This window comes from Rhizophagus irregularis, chromosome 15, assembly GCF_026210795.1.
Source record: "Rhizophagus irregularis chromosome 15, complete sequence".
Classification (NCBI taxonomy): domain Eukaryota; kingdom Fungi; phylum Glomeromycota; class Glomeromycetes; order Glomerales; family Glomeraceae; genus Rhizophagus; species Rhizophagus irregularis.
In genome coordinates this window covers 104,052-121,567 of record NC_089443.1, presented here as the reverse complement: position 1 = coordinate 121,567, position 17,516 = coordinate 104,052, and the positions used below count along the sequence as shown (strand labels likewise).

At 29.0% G+C, this 17,516-nt stretch overlaps 5 protein-coding genes across 5 annotated transcripts; 3 read left to right on the top strand and 2 right to left on the bottom strand.

Moving 5' to 3' along the window:
* Window positions 1-7,801: 7,801 nt before the first annotated feature.
* OCT59_006794 (uncharacterized protein) lies at window positions 7,802-8,842 on the top strand (the record flags this gene model as incomplete). The annotated part of the gene is made up of 2 exons (XM_066146218.1): window positions 7,802-8,217; window positions 8,302-8,842. 2 exons carry the CDS (start codon window positions 7,802-7,804, stop codon window positions 8,840-8,842), a joined length of 957 nt encoding a protein of 318 aa, XP_065998300.1.
* Window positions 8,843-9,756: 914 nt separating this feature from the next.
* On the top strand, window positions 9,757-10,153 carry OCT59_006793 (uncharacterized protein; the record flags this gene model as incomplete). The annotated part of the gene is made up of 2 exons (XM_066145760.1): window positions 9,757-9,906; window positions 10,007-10,153. The coding sequence occupies 2 exons, from the start codon at window positions 9,757-9,759 to the stop codon at window positions 10,151-10,153; spliced, it is 297 nt and encodes a 98-aa protein (XP_065998299.1).
* Window positions 10,154-11,014: 861 nt separating this feature from the next.
* On the bottom strand, window positions 11,015-11,239 carry OCT59_006792 (uncharacterized protein; the record flags this gene model as incomplete). Its single annotated transcript, XM_066145112.1, has 1 exon — window positions 11,015-11,239. The coding sequence occupies one exon, from the start codon at window positions 11,237-11,239 to the stop codon at window positions 11,015-11,017; it is 225 nt and encodes a 74-aa protein (XP_065998298.1).
* A 908-nt stretch (window positions 11,240-12,147) lies between these two features.
* On the bottom strand, window positions 12,148-13,074 carry OCT59_006791 (uncharacterized protein). Its single transcript, XM_025322279.2, has 3 exons — window positions 12,984-13,074; window positions 12,845-12,918; window positions 12,148-12,770 (listed from the first exon to the last, which is right to left on the bottom strand). The coding sequence occupies exons 1-3, from the start codon at window positions 13,016-13,018 to the stop codon at window positions 12,322-12,324; spliced, it is 558 nt and encodes a 185-aa protein (XP_025166661.2). The 5' UTR covers window positions 13,019-13,074; the 3' UTR covers window positions 12,148-12,321.
* Window positions 13,075-15,721: 2,647 nt separating this feature from the next.
* Window positions 15,722-16,292, top strand: OCT59_006790 (uncharacterized protein; the record flags this gene model as incomplete). The annotated part of the gene is made up of 3 exons (XM_066143880.1): window positions 15,722-15,887; window positions 15,946-16,080; window positions 16,159-16,292. The coding sequence occupies 3 exons, from the start codon at window positions 15,722-15,724 to the stop codon at window positions 16,290-16,292; spliced, it is 435 nt and encodes a 144-aa protein (XP_065998297.1).
* Between the last annotated feature and the right edge of the window lie 1,224 nt (window positions 16,293-17,516).

The following is a 17,516-nucleotide window of genomic DNA, read 5'->3' as shown; positions in this document are numbered from 1 at the left end:
TGAAAAGTCTAAAAGGAAAAATGAAATTAAAATCTACTGTACACAGTGAGTAAAGTCTTGATATATCGGAATTGAAGTCTGGAAAGGAATATCATAATCTATAATTAATTTACCCTCGATATAAAGGATTTCTCAATATAACAGATTTTTGACAAATTTTACCAATAGAACGAATAGTTCCATTATATCAAATTTCACTGTGTATATAGCAACAGATTCACTATACTTAAGGTATCCATTTATCCAGATATCCATCAGAAGTGTTTGGATTTACTAGAAAACAAGTTATTAAGCTAAACCATTTTAAATCTGCAATGCCTTGCTGTTCCACGATATTTAAATATTATAATTATCTGTTATGAATTCATTTAACTTTTTATTATTAAATGAAGACGAAAACGATTTGATTCAAAAGCTAGACACCAATATTAAGTCAAAGATTATGAACTGTCATCATTACGTATCAAATATATAACGCATTGTATTATCTGTTATATCAACAAATAACAATTATACCCCACCGTACTCTCAACTCACATACCTAAAAGAAGATGCAAAGAAAGGGACCTAAGAGAAGACCTAATAAAGAGAAGACCTTGACAGAGACAAGATAAACCTAAAAAAAAGATGATGAAAAAAAAGAAGTTAAACACCACCAGATAACAAATATAAAGTAAAAATATCAAAAAAAAAACTCACATTTTTAATATTTAATATGCACTCTTTTTCAAAAACTTCTTTAAGAAATTTTTTCATTCTACCAGTGAGCATTTACCTATTATAAGAAAGAAAAAATTATTAATAGTGTGCTAAATTTTTATTTAATGATAAAGAAGACATAGCCAATTTCTTTTCCAGAATTAGCAGACTTTACTAATAACAAAGTAGGATTTTATCTGCTTGAGTTGGTTATTAAGTGAACAAGAGAAATAAAAAAAAATAAAAAAAAAAAGAAAAAAAGGGAATAAAAAAATAAAAATAAAAATAAAATAAAAAAAAAAGAAAAAGCAGGTAATTTCATAGGAATTACCCATTTTGCTCATCTTTACCCAACCCAAACAAACAAATCCAGTATCCTCTTAAGTAAAATTTGTGAACTCTCTGACTCAAATGAGTTATCTGTTCTAATTTTGACTTAGGAAGTTACCCACCTTGCAAATAAAAAAATACACATCTCTTTTAAAGTCTCTTGAGCCATTTACACTCTCTAAAAAATCAGTAATACTCCATTCAGAGAAATTTCATCTGTTGTTCAGTATTTCAATACAAAATAGTGCTGTAACTGATAAATAAAAAAAGAATAAATACAATTCAATGATAAGAGGTCAGATAGTATAAACATCAAAAAAAAAAAAATTTCGCGTTTTTAATACTTGATACGCACTCTTTTTCAAGAACTTATCTAAGAAAATATATGCACTTCCACTCTCCCAACCCATATACTTAAAGGAAGACGTAAAAATAGGGATTTAAGAGAAGACCTAATAAAGAGAAAATCTTGGCAGAGAGAAGATACGCCTAATAAAAAAAAAATAAAAAAAAATAAAAGTTAAAATACAACACACAAATTCACATTCCCAATCCACACTTCCAACTCATATACCTAAAGGAAGGTGTAAAGAAAAGGACCTAAGAGAAGGTCTAATAAAAAGAAAACCTTGACAAAGAGAAGATAGACCTAAAAAAAAGATGAAAAAAATGAAATTAAAATACAACACACAAACCTACATTTCCAACCCATACTCCCAACTCACATACCTAAAGAAAGACGTAAAGAAAGGGACCTAAGAGAAGGCCTAATAAAGAGAAGACTTGATGGAGAAAAGATAGACCTAAAAAAAGAAGACGAAAAAAAATGAAGTTAAAATACCACCGCCTACACACATGAACCTACGCTCCCAACCCACTCTCTTTGCCTAGGTTATGTTTACTTCTGCAAAAAAAGCTTTGTTTTTTTGGTTTATGTTTAAGTCATTACTAAAAATAAATAGGAAATATAAAGTGGGAAGAATAGCTTTTTTTTGTTTACTTCGCTGAAGAGAAAGAAAAACTGATAGTCTTTTTGGCTACTCAGCTGTGAAGAAAGGAAGTGAGAATTTTTTTAAAAAAATTTGTAGATGGAAAGGCCTTTTATATAAATTTTCTAGTTATAGTCAAAGTATAAAAATTATATCATAATCAACATAAATATTGTTTCTATAGTTACTGATTATTAGTAATTCTTTAAAAGAGATGACATAATAGTCTTATGATTATTTACTTTTTTTGAATAATATAATGTGAAAACTTAACCTAGACTGGGGGTTTTAGGCTTCTTATCCTAAACCTAGGGGGTCCAGACCTCTTATCTTAGACCTTGTAGCACAGCTGATCATTATCAGCCTCATTTGTTTATTTACCACCATTTTTTTTTTCACACAAAATAAACACTACGCTCACTCTTTTTCTTACCCTACTCTTTCATTTGGTTTTTTTCTTTATATTATTTTTTTCTACACAAATTATTTTTCTTTTTTTTTATAATAAATATTTTTTTATTACCATTATTTTCATAATTAGTGTTTATTAGAACAATAAAAAATCTTTTTTATCAAAAATTTTAAATCTAATAAATACAAAGTGTTCTTTCTCTAATAATTACGCTTTAACACTTGCAATAGGTAAGTTTATTCTGGTTTCTTTGAGTTTGGATTAAATTATTACGGTATGTATTGTTTGAAACTTCTTTCAACTAAAGTTTGTGATTTTACTAATATGTACGTACTTTTTGTAGATTTTCATAGTATAATTTTAGCATTCTAATTAAATTAATTGGCTTTGGTTGGTATGTTAAAAATAAAATTGTTTGAATACTCGTATTTACAAAATTTCAATGGAAATTTGTGAAATATTTTCACTTTAATAATTAATAATGGTATTTTTTTTAATACAAGGTTATTTTGTAAGGAGAGAATAAATAATAATATAATAGATAATTCTTTACCCAGTTGTCAAATATTTGATAAACATTTCTAATATTTGGTTTAGTTTAATTTTTTGTCATAAAATATTCCAAGAAAAATGCTCATACTTTGTATCTCGTTGTGAAATATTGTTTTAATAAAAAAATTAATTTAAAAATCTCGAAAAATTTCTATAAATATTACGCGCATATTAGCGTATAAGTATTATAAAAAAATTTATGAAAATTTCTAAGATAAAAATATTACGCGCGTATTAATGTATATATTATAAAAAAAAATTTATGCTGATAAAAATATTACGCGTGTATTAATGTATATATTATAAAAAAATTTATGAAAATTTTTCTAAGATGAATGTTATGGTTGTTACGTGTGTATACAGTATATCGTGAAAAATTTTCTAAGATAAATGTTATGCAAAAATAAGTCTTGTCTAATGGATTTTGGTGGCTGATTAAACCAATCATATTTAAGGAAGGTCTAGGATAAGAAGCCTGAACCCTAGGAGTCTAGAATAAAAAACCTGAACCAGGGATCTAGGATAAGGACGCTCTAATATAATGTTACTGGACGTGACTGATTTACATGATTTGAAATTGTAGCTGATGTTTCTAAATTTATATAATATATACTAACAATACATAATTACATATAATCTTGAAATTAATAATATTATTGGCAATTTTTAATCCAATATATCTCTTTTTTATATAATTAATCATATCAACAACTTTTCTTCAATAAAAAAAATCATTATTCAAATCTCTTGAAATTGAAACCAGTTGTAAAAAGATGGTTTAAACCATCTGGATCTGAATTTTTATTCAGATTGATGATCAGTTAGAGCTTGTTTAATATAGCTAAATTAATCAGTTATCTATACTAATCACCCAAATTTTCACAGCCAGTACAAATCTACAAATCTCATCAGTTGACAGTTATTACTATAAAATTTGCGTAATGAAATAATAAACAAGACATATAATTGTCTGGAAATCGTCATTTTACTGGTTGTTGTAAACTGTAATCTTTAAAGTTTGTTTTTGTAGTTATAATACAATATATATTTAGTGAATATAATAAAACATTTTTAGATGGTTTCTCTTACTCTTTTACATTATGTTACAATTTATTTATAATCATCAATATATTCAGATTGGCTATTGGATTAAATAATGCGTCAAATTAATAAATACGAGCTTAACCAGTTTCAACCTCTAAATATTTAACCCTATTTCTAATACCTAATACTTGAAATTTCTTCAACGTTATATTGGATATTGCGTACATTATGACTTGTCTGGATAAATTTTGTATAAAAACAAGATGAAAAGTACCTTTATAATAAGGAAAATGAGAACGTAAAATTATTGAATGTGCACGAAATTCTTTTGTATTGTTATTCTCACTGACTTGAATATTAATACAGCAACATTTAATATTAGGGTCGATAAGTTGAAATGAAAAAAATGAAGTCATTTTAAGATTGAAGTTATTGTAAATGGTAAATAATTTATATAGATATGCAAAATTGGTCCATTAAAAGTTTTATCAACAAGATAATGACCTGAAACACACTTCCCGTGATGTTCAAAATGATCTAAGAGCTCACCTTCTAAGTTGGATCTTTCCTTGGCCTTCCTACAGCCCAGATTTCAACACAATGAGAATGTGTGGGCTGTTTTGAAGAAAAATGTTGAGGAAAAGGTTAAGAGTATAGTCACACAAAAAAAATATTTTAAAAGAAAATTTTTTTGACTTAATACCGTAATTATTAATTGTGTTAAAAGCATGTCACGTTATATTAAAACATGTATTAATGCAAATGGAGGCCATATCAAATATTATATTTTTTGTCTATTTTTCAGAATATAAAAAAAAAAAATATTAATAATTTATTATTACAATTTGTAATTATTATTAAAAAATTGACTGCCATTCTTTTCGCCAGGGTCTGTACGATTAAGTTCATATGCTGTACAACACTTGAATCAATCCAAATTGCAAATTTTAACCAAAATGGTTGGACTTTTTGATGTAAGATTGCAGTGAGAATCTTTTGGAGGAACGTTTGTAATTATAATACCTTAATTGCTTGTCTCCCAAACAAGTCAAAAGAAGTTTTATATGAAAATGGAATATTTACTTCATCTCCAACTTCAAAACCTCTTTTTTCTTATATATCATTCTGTAAAGTTTTATCTGTTAATCTGATTCATTACATAATTAGTAGTCTGCTTAGGAATTGTAATCGGTGTGGCTTTAGCCAATTTCACAAATAGTGTTAGAAACGCTAAGTAAAGTTCTAGTCATTACATAATACAATGATGTGCTAGTGAGTCACAATAACATTTATCATCTAGCAGTATGGATTTTTATTACAACTTGCCCGCAGACTGCGAGCAGTTGTAATAAAAATCTGAATAATTAGTTAGTCCAAAATCACTTAATGCGTAACAATCAAATTTTTTAAGACCGTAATTTTACATATCTTATAATATATGATGTAAGTTATAAGGGATTGATGTAACTAACTTACAATATAAATTACATGTATTCACAATAATACAGAAAAATTCTGCACAGAGCCAGCATTATGAGCGTAAAGGCCGTTAAGTGTAATAACAACTAATAGCACGTGACCAAATTAGTGATGACTTGTTTTGTGACATAGGATTTTAACTAATTGAAAACCCTGTACCTACTGATAAATCGTGGAATTTTTCGGGTAGTATTATAGTAAATTTCAAAATATACGGGATACTTGAAAAATTTGATTGTCGGGAGTTGTCAGTAGGTTCTTTCGGCAGTAGGTTATTATATAATCGATATACTACTATTCATTATACTCGTCACGTGTTATTTATACTTTTCTAATAAACAACCTACTGCCGAGTAACCTGGCTACCCGACAACCCGACAATCAAATTTCTCAAGTGTCCCGTATATTTTGAAATTTGCTGTAATAAACACTGACATTAACAAAATATTATACTAAAAAAAAACATTTTAAAATACATTAAGGAATTATTCAATAAATCTTCAAAAGGTTAGTGTTTATTTTCAAGCATATTCTTTTAAATATAATGTTAATTATTTGTTAGTTTAGAACTAAAATAATTTTCTTGATAGATAAAAATTTAGAGAATTTAAATGAAACGTCTATAGACATCGTTCATAGATGGGCTAAACAAGTGATAAAAAATCATAAAAATGAAGACTACTATGATAATGAACTTTTTGAAGACCCATTACTCCTAATTGAATGGTTTATTGGTAATAAGATTAAAAAATCTACAACATATCAAAACAACTCTTGTTATTGTACGTGTATAACATAAATATTACATAATTGAGTAATCTGATCCCAATTGGGATACATGCTTCAATTGCTTCATGCTTCCTCCACAAGGACTTCCATTTGATTGTGCGTTTTTGTTTGCAGATCAGCAATCTTTATCAAATGCACTCTCTGTGCTTGTTAGCAATAAGTGGTCCAGGCATGAAAGATAACACTGTAGATGTGGGTCGGGTGTTTGAAGTCCAAGTCAGTAAAAAAGGCAATTTTGATATTGCCGAACACCTTTTTGTTTTCAACATTTAAAAATATTATTATAATTACTACTATAGCTAATTCAATTATTTCTAATTATAATTAGGGATGGGGACGGTTCGTTCGGTTCCATTTCGGTTCACCGTTAGTTCCATGTCAGTTTCCATTAAGAAAAATATGAGCTACATGTGTCAAATTAAAGACACAAGTTGAAAATATGTGGATTATACATTAAAAAAATTTTGATTGGTTAACAATTAATAGTTGGTTCATGATCATTATAATTTTGATGTTAATCATATTTTGAACCGGTTTTTAGAACTGGTTCGGAACCAGTTCGGTTCAATTTTTAAAAGCTATTAAAAATTGTTTTAACTTATAAATTTTCTTTTTTTTTATTTATTGTAAAAATATTAGTGTTTCTCTATTCCCAATAAGATTTTTGGCTTGTATAAGTTCGAAACCCACAGGATTTTGATCGGTTCCAAAAACTGCTCAAAATTACGTAATCGAACCAATCCCATCCCTAATTATAATATAATTACAATTAGTAAAATTTGTATAGTATGAACTAAATAATAAATATTGGGTCCCGTGATCACCAGACATTGAAGATAGGGCCTTTATGGCTAAGATGACCCGTTACTAAATGAAGTCTACCTACGGAGTCAAACGATCACTCGACAGTGCACACGTGGAGTACTACTGGTATGATGAGTGGTTTGTAGTTTAATTATATTAGAGTAGTTATTAGGAAATTTTACTTTGTATATATCTTTTTATTTTTTTACTTTAATAAAACTGCAAATGCGCTGCGGAAAAAAAAAAAATAAATAAATAATAAATATATTTGTTCAAAGCCACTGAAATTTTCAAGAAACCTTTTTGATACTCTAACTGCCACATCACCCAGAAAAATAATTTTTTTTTGTAATTAATACTATAGCAAAGAGACACGCATGATGTTTCTATGTCGTTTGTCACATGATTGCCGATCAATGTTGCATCCTAACAAAGTTACAAAGTGTCACTATTAATATTAAAAAAGTCAAATTTTTGTTTTTCATGTAAATCACATGTACTACGAAGAATTCTGGTCTGGGTCCGGGCCTGGGTAAATGCATGACCTCTATTTTAAATATCTTTTTCGTATATTACAATAGTAATGGTTGCACCAGTTACTTAGATGTTGCATGAATGGTATCTCACAAAACCCATTTAAATACTTTTTTTTTCTTGAAAACCTTTTGTTGTACTCTTATTTTTCAATATTCTCCCTTCAACCATGGCCGATAGTACTGAATATACGTCTGAATCTGATATATTGGACTCCTTTGTTTATAATTTGTTACCAATATTCCTTTTTACTATGAACTTCCTTGATGATAATTGGAACTATAACAGTTCTACTGGCGGAAGAATATTTGATGATGCTATTTTCCTTGGTACTCCTTTCATTGGAACGTTAATTTTGATGTGGATTAAAAACGTTAATATTATTTGGTTGAATATTTTTTATACAATTCATGTATCTTTTGTCCTTTTTTTCTTTGTCGCTACGCGAGTTTGGTTAAACCATGGGGAGTTAAACCATGAGAAGTTAAACCATGAGGAGTTAAATCATGAGGAGTTAAATCATGGGGAGTTAAACCATGAGAAATTAAACCATGAGGGAGATGTGAAATATAGTATGAAATATGTGTACGAAAAAATAACATGGAAAGTTTGGATACACCGCATACTATTTTCTTTAATAATATCTCAGACTATTCTAATTATTTTTAGTCTGATATTCATGTACAAATTCTTGCCGGAAGAGTCCTTGACTAAGGCTGACTACAAATATTATTTATGGGAATTCTTTCCATGTATGGTGATAATATTCTATTTAATTATACAATCGTTGATTTTTTATCGTAAGGAGGATGAGAAGGAGGATAAGAAGAATAAGAAGAATGAGGAGAATGAACGTAAAAACAAAAAACTTATCGAAACAATTACTCGTTTTATTATTTGGTCTATTCTACATGGAATAATTGTCACAGAATTGTGGTTATTCCCTATAAATGCCTATTTCACGAAGTTTTACTTATTATTATACGTAAATTGTGTGACATTAATTTTCCGCTATGATTCACCTAAGGGGATCAAATTTGGAGTTGGTTTTTTAAATTTTATTTTCATAGAGAATTCAAATAGCCTTAAAGAAAATTTTCACTTATCTGTAAAATATTTTTTCTTTCTGGATGAAGATGAGATTACAGAACACAAAGATCCTGTGCATAATGATCGATTTAGAAATATTAGAAGTTTATACACGAAATAAGACTTGAGTACTTGGCTTTGATCCCTCCCTTTATCACGTCTAGCAATTAAATATTTATCAACATTATGTAATTTGCAGTATATTTTGTAAATTATTTCTGTACAATCAAAAAAGCAATGCCAATTATTTAATTTTTTTGTTTAATAATGTAAAATTTATATTTATCGGGTTTCGAATTTAAATTGTAGCTCTATTTTAAGTATTTTTTTTTCGTTCAACTAATACAATAATGATATACTATATATACAGAATTTTTTTTTTTGCCCACCGGCTTTAACGTGATCTCTTGCATTTCCAGATACCATCTCACAAACCAATTAAATATTTTTATTTCCTTTGAAAAGCCTTTTTTTGTACGCTTATTTTTTAATGTTCTTTACTGAATATACTGTACAGTACATCTGAAATTTACTTATAAAAATGGACAAATTGCTAAACTATCTTTAGGATTTTGTCAATTTTACTCCTGACATATCGCAAAAATACTCCAAATTTTTCTGACTATATTTGCTATTTAAAATAAATATTATAATTTTATTAAAATTTTGAAACTATTTCATTAATATAATATGCAGTTACATGAGCCAAAATGATGACATATCTTTTAATAATTCCACTATAACCGTCTCATTTGGCATGGGCTGTGAGTAATGGCATTTTAAATTACTCAAAAACTTTATTTTGAAACAAAATATGTAGAATACATGTTAATATATACAGATGCATATTTTATTTTTTTTTCTTTTTGCATTGAATTACTATTAAAAAGCTGTATGTTTCACAAATTAATTAATAACCAGTTAAAAAGTAATTATCAATTATCAATTTTACTGTCAGCCAACCTTCCCGCAAAAAAATTTAAGGTATTTTTATGCCAGAAGTTTTATATACATTCAAGCGAAAAATTTCTCACAATGGGCCTTGTATTTAGGAAAGCAAGATGTCTTCTACTAGTAATATTCGTCTCGTCTGCTTTGACTCGTGGTGAGGCTGAGAAAGATATTTTTCCCGTAGAAATTGATAATAATTTGACCGTTGAAAATTTGGGAGATGAAATCAGAAAGGTCCGGAAAAGCTACTTCACAAAATCTTCGATCTATATAATAAAAATTTCGCTCAAGCCAATCATGCTTTGGTCTCTACTGCGAACACTACCGAAAAAAGATAAGGGGAATTGATGGAGTCCTTCCAAAAGATTTCTTATCATTTTCCGTGGAAGATATAAATAGACTTAAAGGAAACCCTACTTATCTTCAATATGATGGGGAAATAGGCCCTATTCATGTCATCGTATACCTCCAAGATGAATAATAAGTATTTTCTATTCGTATCATGTAATAGCAATAGTTATTGCCTCGGCAATGTTTTTTTATTTCATAAATAAAGTATTATTATTTTTATCGAGATTCACTAAAATTGACTAATAACATCATTAATATTAACTCTTTATATTTTGCATTATACATTAAATATTCCCTTACTAAAATATATTTCAATTCTAATTAAATAAACAAAAGCAACAGCGACAACAGCAACAAAATCAGCAGACCGATGCTGATGAAATCTTGTGGTTCGCTTGATTTATGCAAATTGCATATTTATCGTTATAACTGTTTATTATTTATTATGATTAATACAATACTAGATATTATGAGTGATTACTGATTACTGATTAGTTTCCAAAACATTTCTTACATCTACATTATCGTTATTTTCTAAGTCTACAGTTTCCATATTATCAAATGATTGTGAAAGATCAATAAAATCTTCCAATACTAAATTAGTACGTGTTTGTATTTCCATTTCTCTTCTTTCCTCTAATCTTCTATATAATTAAAACTAGGAAAACGGAAACCGTTAAAGTCCGTCGCGCTTGCTCTGTATCCAAAAAAAAATTGTTTACGAAAGATAAAAATACGAATAATCTTACCACCTCATGTTACACAGCCGATCACCGATCCACGACCCACTTTCCCGAGCTACCCCTTATTCAGTTCGGACAGTTAAACAATAATGTCATTTTCTTTTTCTTAAAAACGCGTAATTTAATCAATTTACTTTCGTAAAAAGTATTAAAAAACAATGCATATAACAAAAAATTAAACATTTTTGTTATACTTTTATTATAAACCAACTTAAAAAACGTTGTATATGATATAGCAACTGTAAATGTTAGAATATAGCGTTAGAATTATGGCGTTTTTGCTTTTTTGTAGGAGATAACGGGTAAATATTTTTATTCGTAATATCCTTCAAATTTCTAACATCTTCATTATCATTAATTCTTTCTAGAGTTACTTTTACTTTTATTTTTTTATTCAAATTTCTGGCCTCGTCGTCTACTCCATCAGGTATATTTTCAGATAATCGTTTTATATTATTTGTTATAAATTCCATTTCATTTAAATTAGCAAGAATACCAGGTAGCGGCGTCTTGTTTAATATTTAAAGAACCTGTTGGCATAGTTCTTCAGGTTGAGACGAATAGACGCGTGATGGTGATGATGTAGATGGCGAAGTAGCCAATTCGTGGATTTGTGTATGTAAACATGAAGGTTGAATTTCTTGAATGTAAATTTTAATGTAAAAATATTTTTTCTTAACAAATTAATAAGAATTATAAACGTTATTAATTATTAAATACCCGTATTATTTTGTATAGAATTATTGTTGAAGTCTTTTTCTTCACTGAATACATTGATCTTTAATATCTGATAATATCAATTTATTTTGATGGTCTTTTACTTTTTTTAATTGCATCATCTCGTGATGGTAATGAAACGTAGGGTAAAGATCGATGATCGAGAAGGTGGAAATATTGAAGTTGTGATATTGCAATCGAAGAAAAGTGGCCACATCCTATAGGTAATGCTATGCATAAACTGATGCATGTGCTCGGATTTTACCATGAGCACTATCATCATAATCGGGACATATTTTTGAAAGTTAGAAGCGGTAACAAAAATTATCAGAAGCAGCTAGAATCGGATACTGTCTGTTATGGTCCATACGATCCCGAATCTATTAGGCATTACTCTCTAGGAAACTGGAGGACTAGGCTTTTCCGGAGAATGATTAATACACAAAGTATATACAAAAAAATAAGGAGATCTTAGAACGCACCTTCAGTAGTCTCACTAGGGAACATATATTTACTTGACTTACCATCCCAATGTCACGCATTATATTGAAAAAAATTAGTAAGATAATTATTACGAAAACATTGTTAACAAAGATTAATAAAGTATTTAAGTTCGCTCCACATCAATTTGTGATCTTTTAACTCGTATACATATATATAGCAATTAGCAAAAAAGCATTTTTTATTTTTCTTTAGTTATGATGTAATATTATTATAGTTACTACAGACAAATAGTAAGAGCTAAAATAGCAGTACAGAATTATAATTATAATTTTTTTTATAGAAAAAGTTATTTTATGCCATTACAACTAGAAAATTGGTTTTATGTAATTTCACGTCAGTAAATTACTGCTGCGTGTCCAGTGTGGAATACTAAAACTCTAATCCCGGGAGTAGAACCCTGTAACCAACCTACAAAGTGTTGTGCGGAAGATTCATTATTGAATGAAAAAACGTGGTTTGTTCCTGGAAAAATAACTAAAGCGACATGGGGAGAGCCAGGCGGTGGATAATTATTGATGTTAGGTGGAGCATTTTTGCAGGTGGTAAGATCTACTATGACATAGATGGGGTCAATGATCGATCTAATTTTTGGATGAGAAAGAGCAAATTCCGTCAAGTCTGCACTGATCATTCCAAGAGCTTGCGCTCCTTGTTGGTTTTCTCCGGTGCCGTCTATAGCTACTCTTCCAGCAAGAATATCAGCAAGTGGTTTAACATCTTGTTCCTTCCACTTTGAGGCGGGTTTTTTTGCGAGGACGGTTGCAGGTTCCAAGAGTAATTTCCCTGATACAGATAGAATACTGAGTTCAACAAAAACTCTTGACTATATTTAATAAGACAGAGAAACAATATTATACCTGGCAATGGCTCAGGATTCATTTCACTAAGGCAAATAAACTCTTCACTAATCTCCTGGGCTAAACTGGGCGATCTAACAACAAAAGTATAGTTAATACATAAGAAGAGTATTATTTTAACGAATTAGAACCAGCTTACCTCTGTTTTTTAGTTACATTGGATTTTCTAGACATTTTGTAAATTTAGAAAATTGAATGAAAAAGTTGGGATTTGGAAAATAATCAGTGATACAGAATTGGGGAAAAAATCAGTAACGCGACATTTTAAATAGTAATATTTCAATCATATGATTTACTACAATACGTCATTCTGAAAGAAAATTCTTATCGGATGCAGCCAATATCAAATCAGAAAATAATTTAAAATCCATGTCAATATCATCATTTACCCTGTAAAAATTAATTTGAATCCGTAATTATTCCGTTTTTATTAATAATCACATGATTCCATGTTTTCTCCATAAATGTAGCATATTCACAGAATTTATAATTATAAAAAATGGATAATCTACTGGATAAAATTTATTAATAAAATGGAGGAATATCGGATAAAACAATGAATCGGCATGGTATAATTGTCACAGAATTGTGGTTATTCCCTATAAGGCTATAAATGCCTATTTCCGCTATGATTCACCTAAGGGGATCAAATTTGGAGTTGGTTTTTTAAAAGAAAATTTCACTTATCTGTAAAATATTTTTCTTTCTGGATGAAGATGAGATTACAGAATACAAAGATCCTGTGCATAATGATCGATTTAGAAATATTAGAAGTTTATGTACTTGAGTACTTGACTTTGATCCCTCAACTCTCCTTCCCTTTATCACGTCTAGCAATTAAATATTTATCAACATTATGTAATTTGCAGTATATTTTGTAAATTATCTCTGTACAATCAAAAAAGCAATGCCAATTATTTAATTTACCTGATAACAAAAATTTTTTTCGCGTACGCGAACTAATAATAAATAAATAAATATCATAGTAAATTATGACAAGGAATTGTTATGCCACAATATTTGATAACATCATAAATATTTTAATTATGAATTCATGGATTTTTCTCAACTCTATATATATATTATTAAATGTTTACTTTTCTCATTTGACCATTTTATACCATCATCATTGATAAAAAAATGAGTACAACAAACTGTAAACGCAAAATCCTAAAGATAGTTTAGCAATTTGTAAATAAATTTCAGATGTACTGTACAGTATATTCATTAAAGAACATTGAAAAATAAGCGTACAAAAAAAAAAGGTTTTTTAAAGAAAATAAAAATATTTAATTGGTTTTGTGAGATGGTATCTGGAAATGCAAGAGTCATTTTTCCAATCAAGAAGTCAACGCAGTAGGACACTAACGATTTTCTTAATTTTAATTAATTGATTTGATTTTTTAATTATGATTTATAGTTGATTTTCCAATCAAGAAGTCAACGCAGTAGAACGCTAACGATTTTCTTATTATTAATTGATTTGTCTTTTTTAATTATGATTTATAGTTGATTTGTCAATTGAGAAATCAATGCAGTAGGACGCTAACGATTTTCTTAATTTTAATTAATTGATTTGATTTTTTAATTATGATTTATAGTTGATTTTCCAATCAAGAAGTCAACGCAGTAGGACGCTAATGATTTTCTTAATTTTAATTAATTGATTTGTCTTTTTTAATTATGATTTATAGTTGATTTTCCAATCAAGAAGTCAACGCAGTAGGACGCTAACGATTTTCTTATTATTAATTGATTTGTCTTTTTTAATTATGATTTATAGTTGATTTGTCAATTGAGAAATCAACGCAGTAGAATGCTAACGATTTTCTTAATTTTAATTAATTGATTTGATTTTTTAATTATGATTTATAGTTGATTTTCCAATTGAGAAGTCAACGCAGTAGGACGCTAATGATTTTCTTAATTTTAATTAATTGATTTGATTTTTTAATTATGATTTATAGTTGATTTTTCAATCAAGAAATCAACGCAGTAGAACGCTAACGATTTTCTTATTATTAATTGATTTGATTTTTTAAATTTATAAATAGGATGATATGACGATATTGAACCCACTTCGATTTTTTAAACGAATATTGAGTGAATATCAAAATGTCAAATAATAGCAAAAAACAATAAAATAAAATAACAAATAAAAGCAACAGAGGTTTCAAGAAGAAACACCTGACGAAGGATCTAATCGTTAATAGGGAAGAACGGAAGAAGAAAGTAATCCGAATCAGACGAGTGACAAAACCAATAAGTCGGCTAGCAAATCGTCACCCACCAAGTCAAACAAACAAAAGCAGCAAAGGTTTCAAGAAGAAACACCTGACGAAGGATCTAATCATCATCACTCACCAAGTCAAACTAAAGTTGCCTGCCAAAACTAAAAAAGAAATTCCGAAAGGTTTCGGCCAATCAAATGCCGAAAATGCCGAAATTAGGCCGAAACTCGGTCTTAATTTTGGCCAAAATTAAAATTCGGCCGAAATTATGACATTGTGTCACGTGTCGTTACACAAATTTCCAAAAAAGGAAATTTTGTTTCCCAGTAAAATCGGAGAAATGCGTCGCACAAATGTTACACAAAATTCCATAAAAGGAAATTTACGTGTCGATCATTATTCCGGCCAGAATTATAGTATTAATGTTGGCCAATAATTTCGGCCAAATTTCGGCCTTTCGGTAAAAGTTTCAGCATTGTATAATTTCGGCAAATTTACTTTTAATTGCCTAAACTTTCGGTTTTAAAAAAGTTTCGGCCTTGGCCTAAACTACTTGATTTTAGCAAGCAACTTTAAGTCAAACAAACAAAAGCAGCAAAGTCAAGAAGAAATACTGAGCGAAGGAACTAAGCATCAATGGGGAAGAATGAAAGAAGAAAGTAATCTGAATGGGATGAGTGACAAGACCAATAAGTTGACTAGCAAATCGGCACCCATCAAGTCGATCCTCAAATCTGCAAAGTCAACTAAGCCAACTCAAGAAGAGTCTGACGATGAGGTTATAGAAATTGAACCGCCAAATATTCCTAAAGGTAATTGAATTTTGGAAAATTGCTGATTGACATGTATGATAATTAATAATTTTTATAGATCAACAAGAGATGTTATCGGAAATGAAAAAACGATATGGGAATATTCGAATTCCACAAAAATTCGTATTAGTGGTTAAAGACAATCAAGGTAATGAAAAGGTAATTGATGACGATGATACTGATTTAGAAGCAGGTACGATTTTGACTTCATTCGTATAAATTCAGAATTATTCATAAAAAAATATTACTATTAATAAAATTCTTTATTTAGAAAATCTAAAATTAAAGAAACAAATTGATGAAGTACAAGTAGAGAATGCAAGGCTTCAATGCGAAAATAACCGATTATTCAACAAAAAATTATTTTTTGACTCGAGTAAACGAGGCCTTTGCAGACGAGAATGATGATCTACACAAAAGCTTAAACAGGTATCAAGAATCCGCCTGCCTAAAGCCATTCATAGGCAGACAGATCTCAAACAGCCGGTAAAATGTTAAAAAAAAATTAAGACAAAAAAGTCTGAGCAATACGAGGAAGAATCGGAGGAACTAGAAAGAAGGGTCTAGTTCTAACAATAATGATGAGTATGACAAAAAAGAAGCTAGGGTATATTAATTTTATTTGTCTGATTCAGTTATTTAAAATTGCAATATTGAGTAATTAAGTACTGGTTATCATTATTTGATTGTTATATTTAGGCTGAAATGAATAGGGTGGGGGAAAGTTCAAGTTCTGGACTTTAAGACTGAGTCCTAATTTTTGGGATCTAATTAGGACGGTCCCAAACTAGTCTTTATAATAATAATAATATAAATTAAAGTTATGATCATTTAACAGCTAGTCAGTAATCATATGATTAATTTAATTATCAATGTAGATCAATCACGTTTTAATAAATTCCTGTGTTCCATTAAATAAACCGCGTTTATTTTCTGTCTTTGTTCCATTTTCTGTCTTTATTTCATTTTTACCATTAACTTTTCCTTTTCAATAAAAATGTCAGATAATGATTTTGATGATGCTGATTATGACGAATATGAATCATCTTCAGATATTGAGTATAATCAAGACGCACCACAAGATCCTGTAATAAGTGAGGAAGAAGAAAATAACTCTGAAAAAGAAAATTTGCCCCAAACTCGTCGTATTTCACCAGCGTGGAAATATTTTAATGATAAAATGTCACAATATCCAGGAAGACCAGTCTGTTGCAAATGTCAAAAAGTTTTTGGAAAGGATACTGGAATCTCAACTTTAAAACGACATCTTTCTTCTGCACATAAAATAATGATAGAGAACGTTAAAAGTACATTAACAAATCAAAGTGTTTTGAATTTTAAACGGGTTGATCCTTAGCCAGAAAAAGAAAAAGTGAGCGTGATAATGCAGTGGTAGAATGGATAATTGGAGATGCACAGCCCTTTCGATCAGTTAAAAATTTGTATTTTAGGCAAATGGTCAATACTTTTGATTCTCGATATCAAGTTCCTGATAAAAATGGAATTAAAAACTTAGCAATGATTATTTTGAAGCAAAACGTGATAATATACAATATGATTTAAATAATATTCTGGGAAAGATATCCCTCACGGCAGATATATGGACATTAACTTTCAATAATGATGCAT

What these genes read in the sequence shown, in the direction of transcription:
- OCT59_006791 (XM_025322279.2), bottom strand. Translation starts at nt 13,018, where the DNA reads ATGTCTAGAAAATCCAATGTAACTAAAAAACAGAG. An exon ending in AATGTAACTAAAAAACAGAG is followed by an intron (nt 12,919 to 12,983) that starts GTAAGCTGGTTC and finishes TTTTGTTGTTAG; the next exon opens with ATCGCCCAGTTTAGCCCAGG. An exon ending in GAATCCTGAGCCATTGCCAG is followed by an intron (nt 12,771 to 12,844) that starts GTATAATATTGT and finishes TATCTGTATCAG; the next exon opens with GGAAATTACTCTTGGAACCT.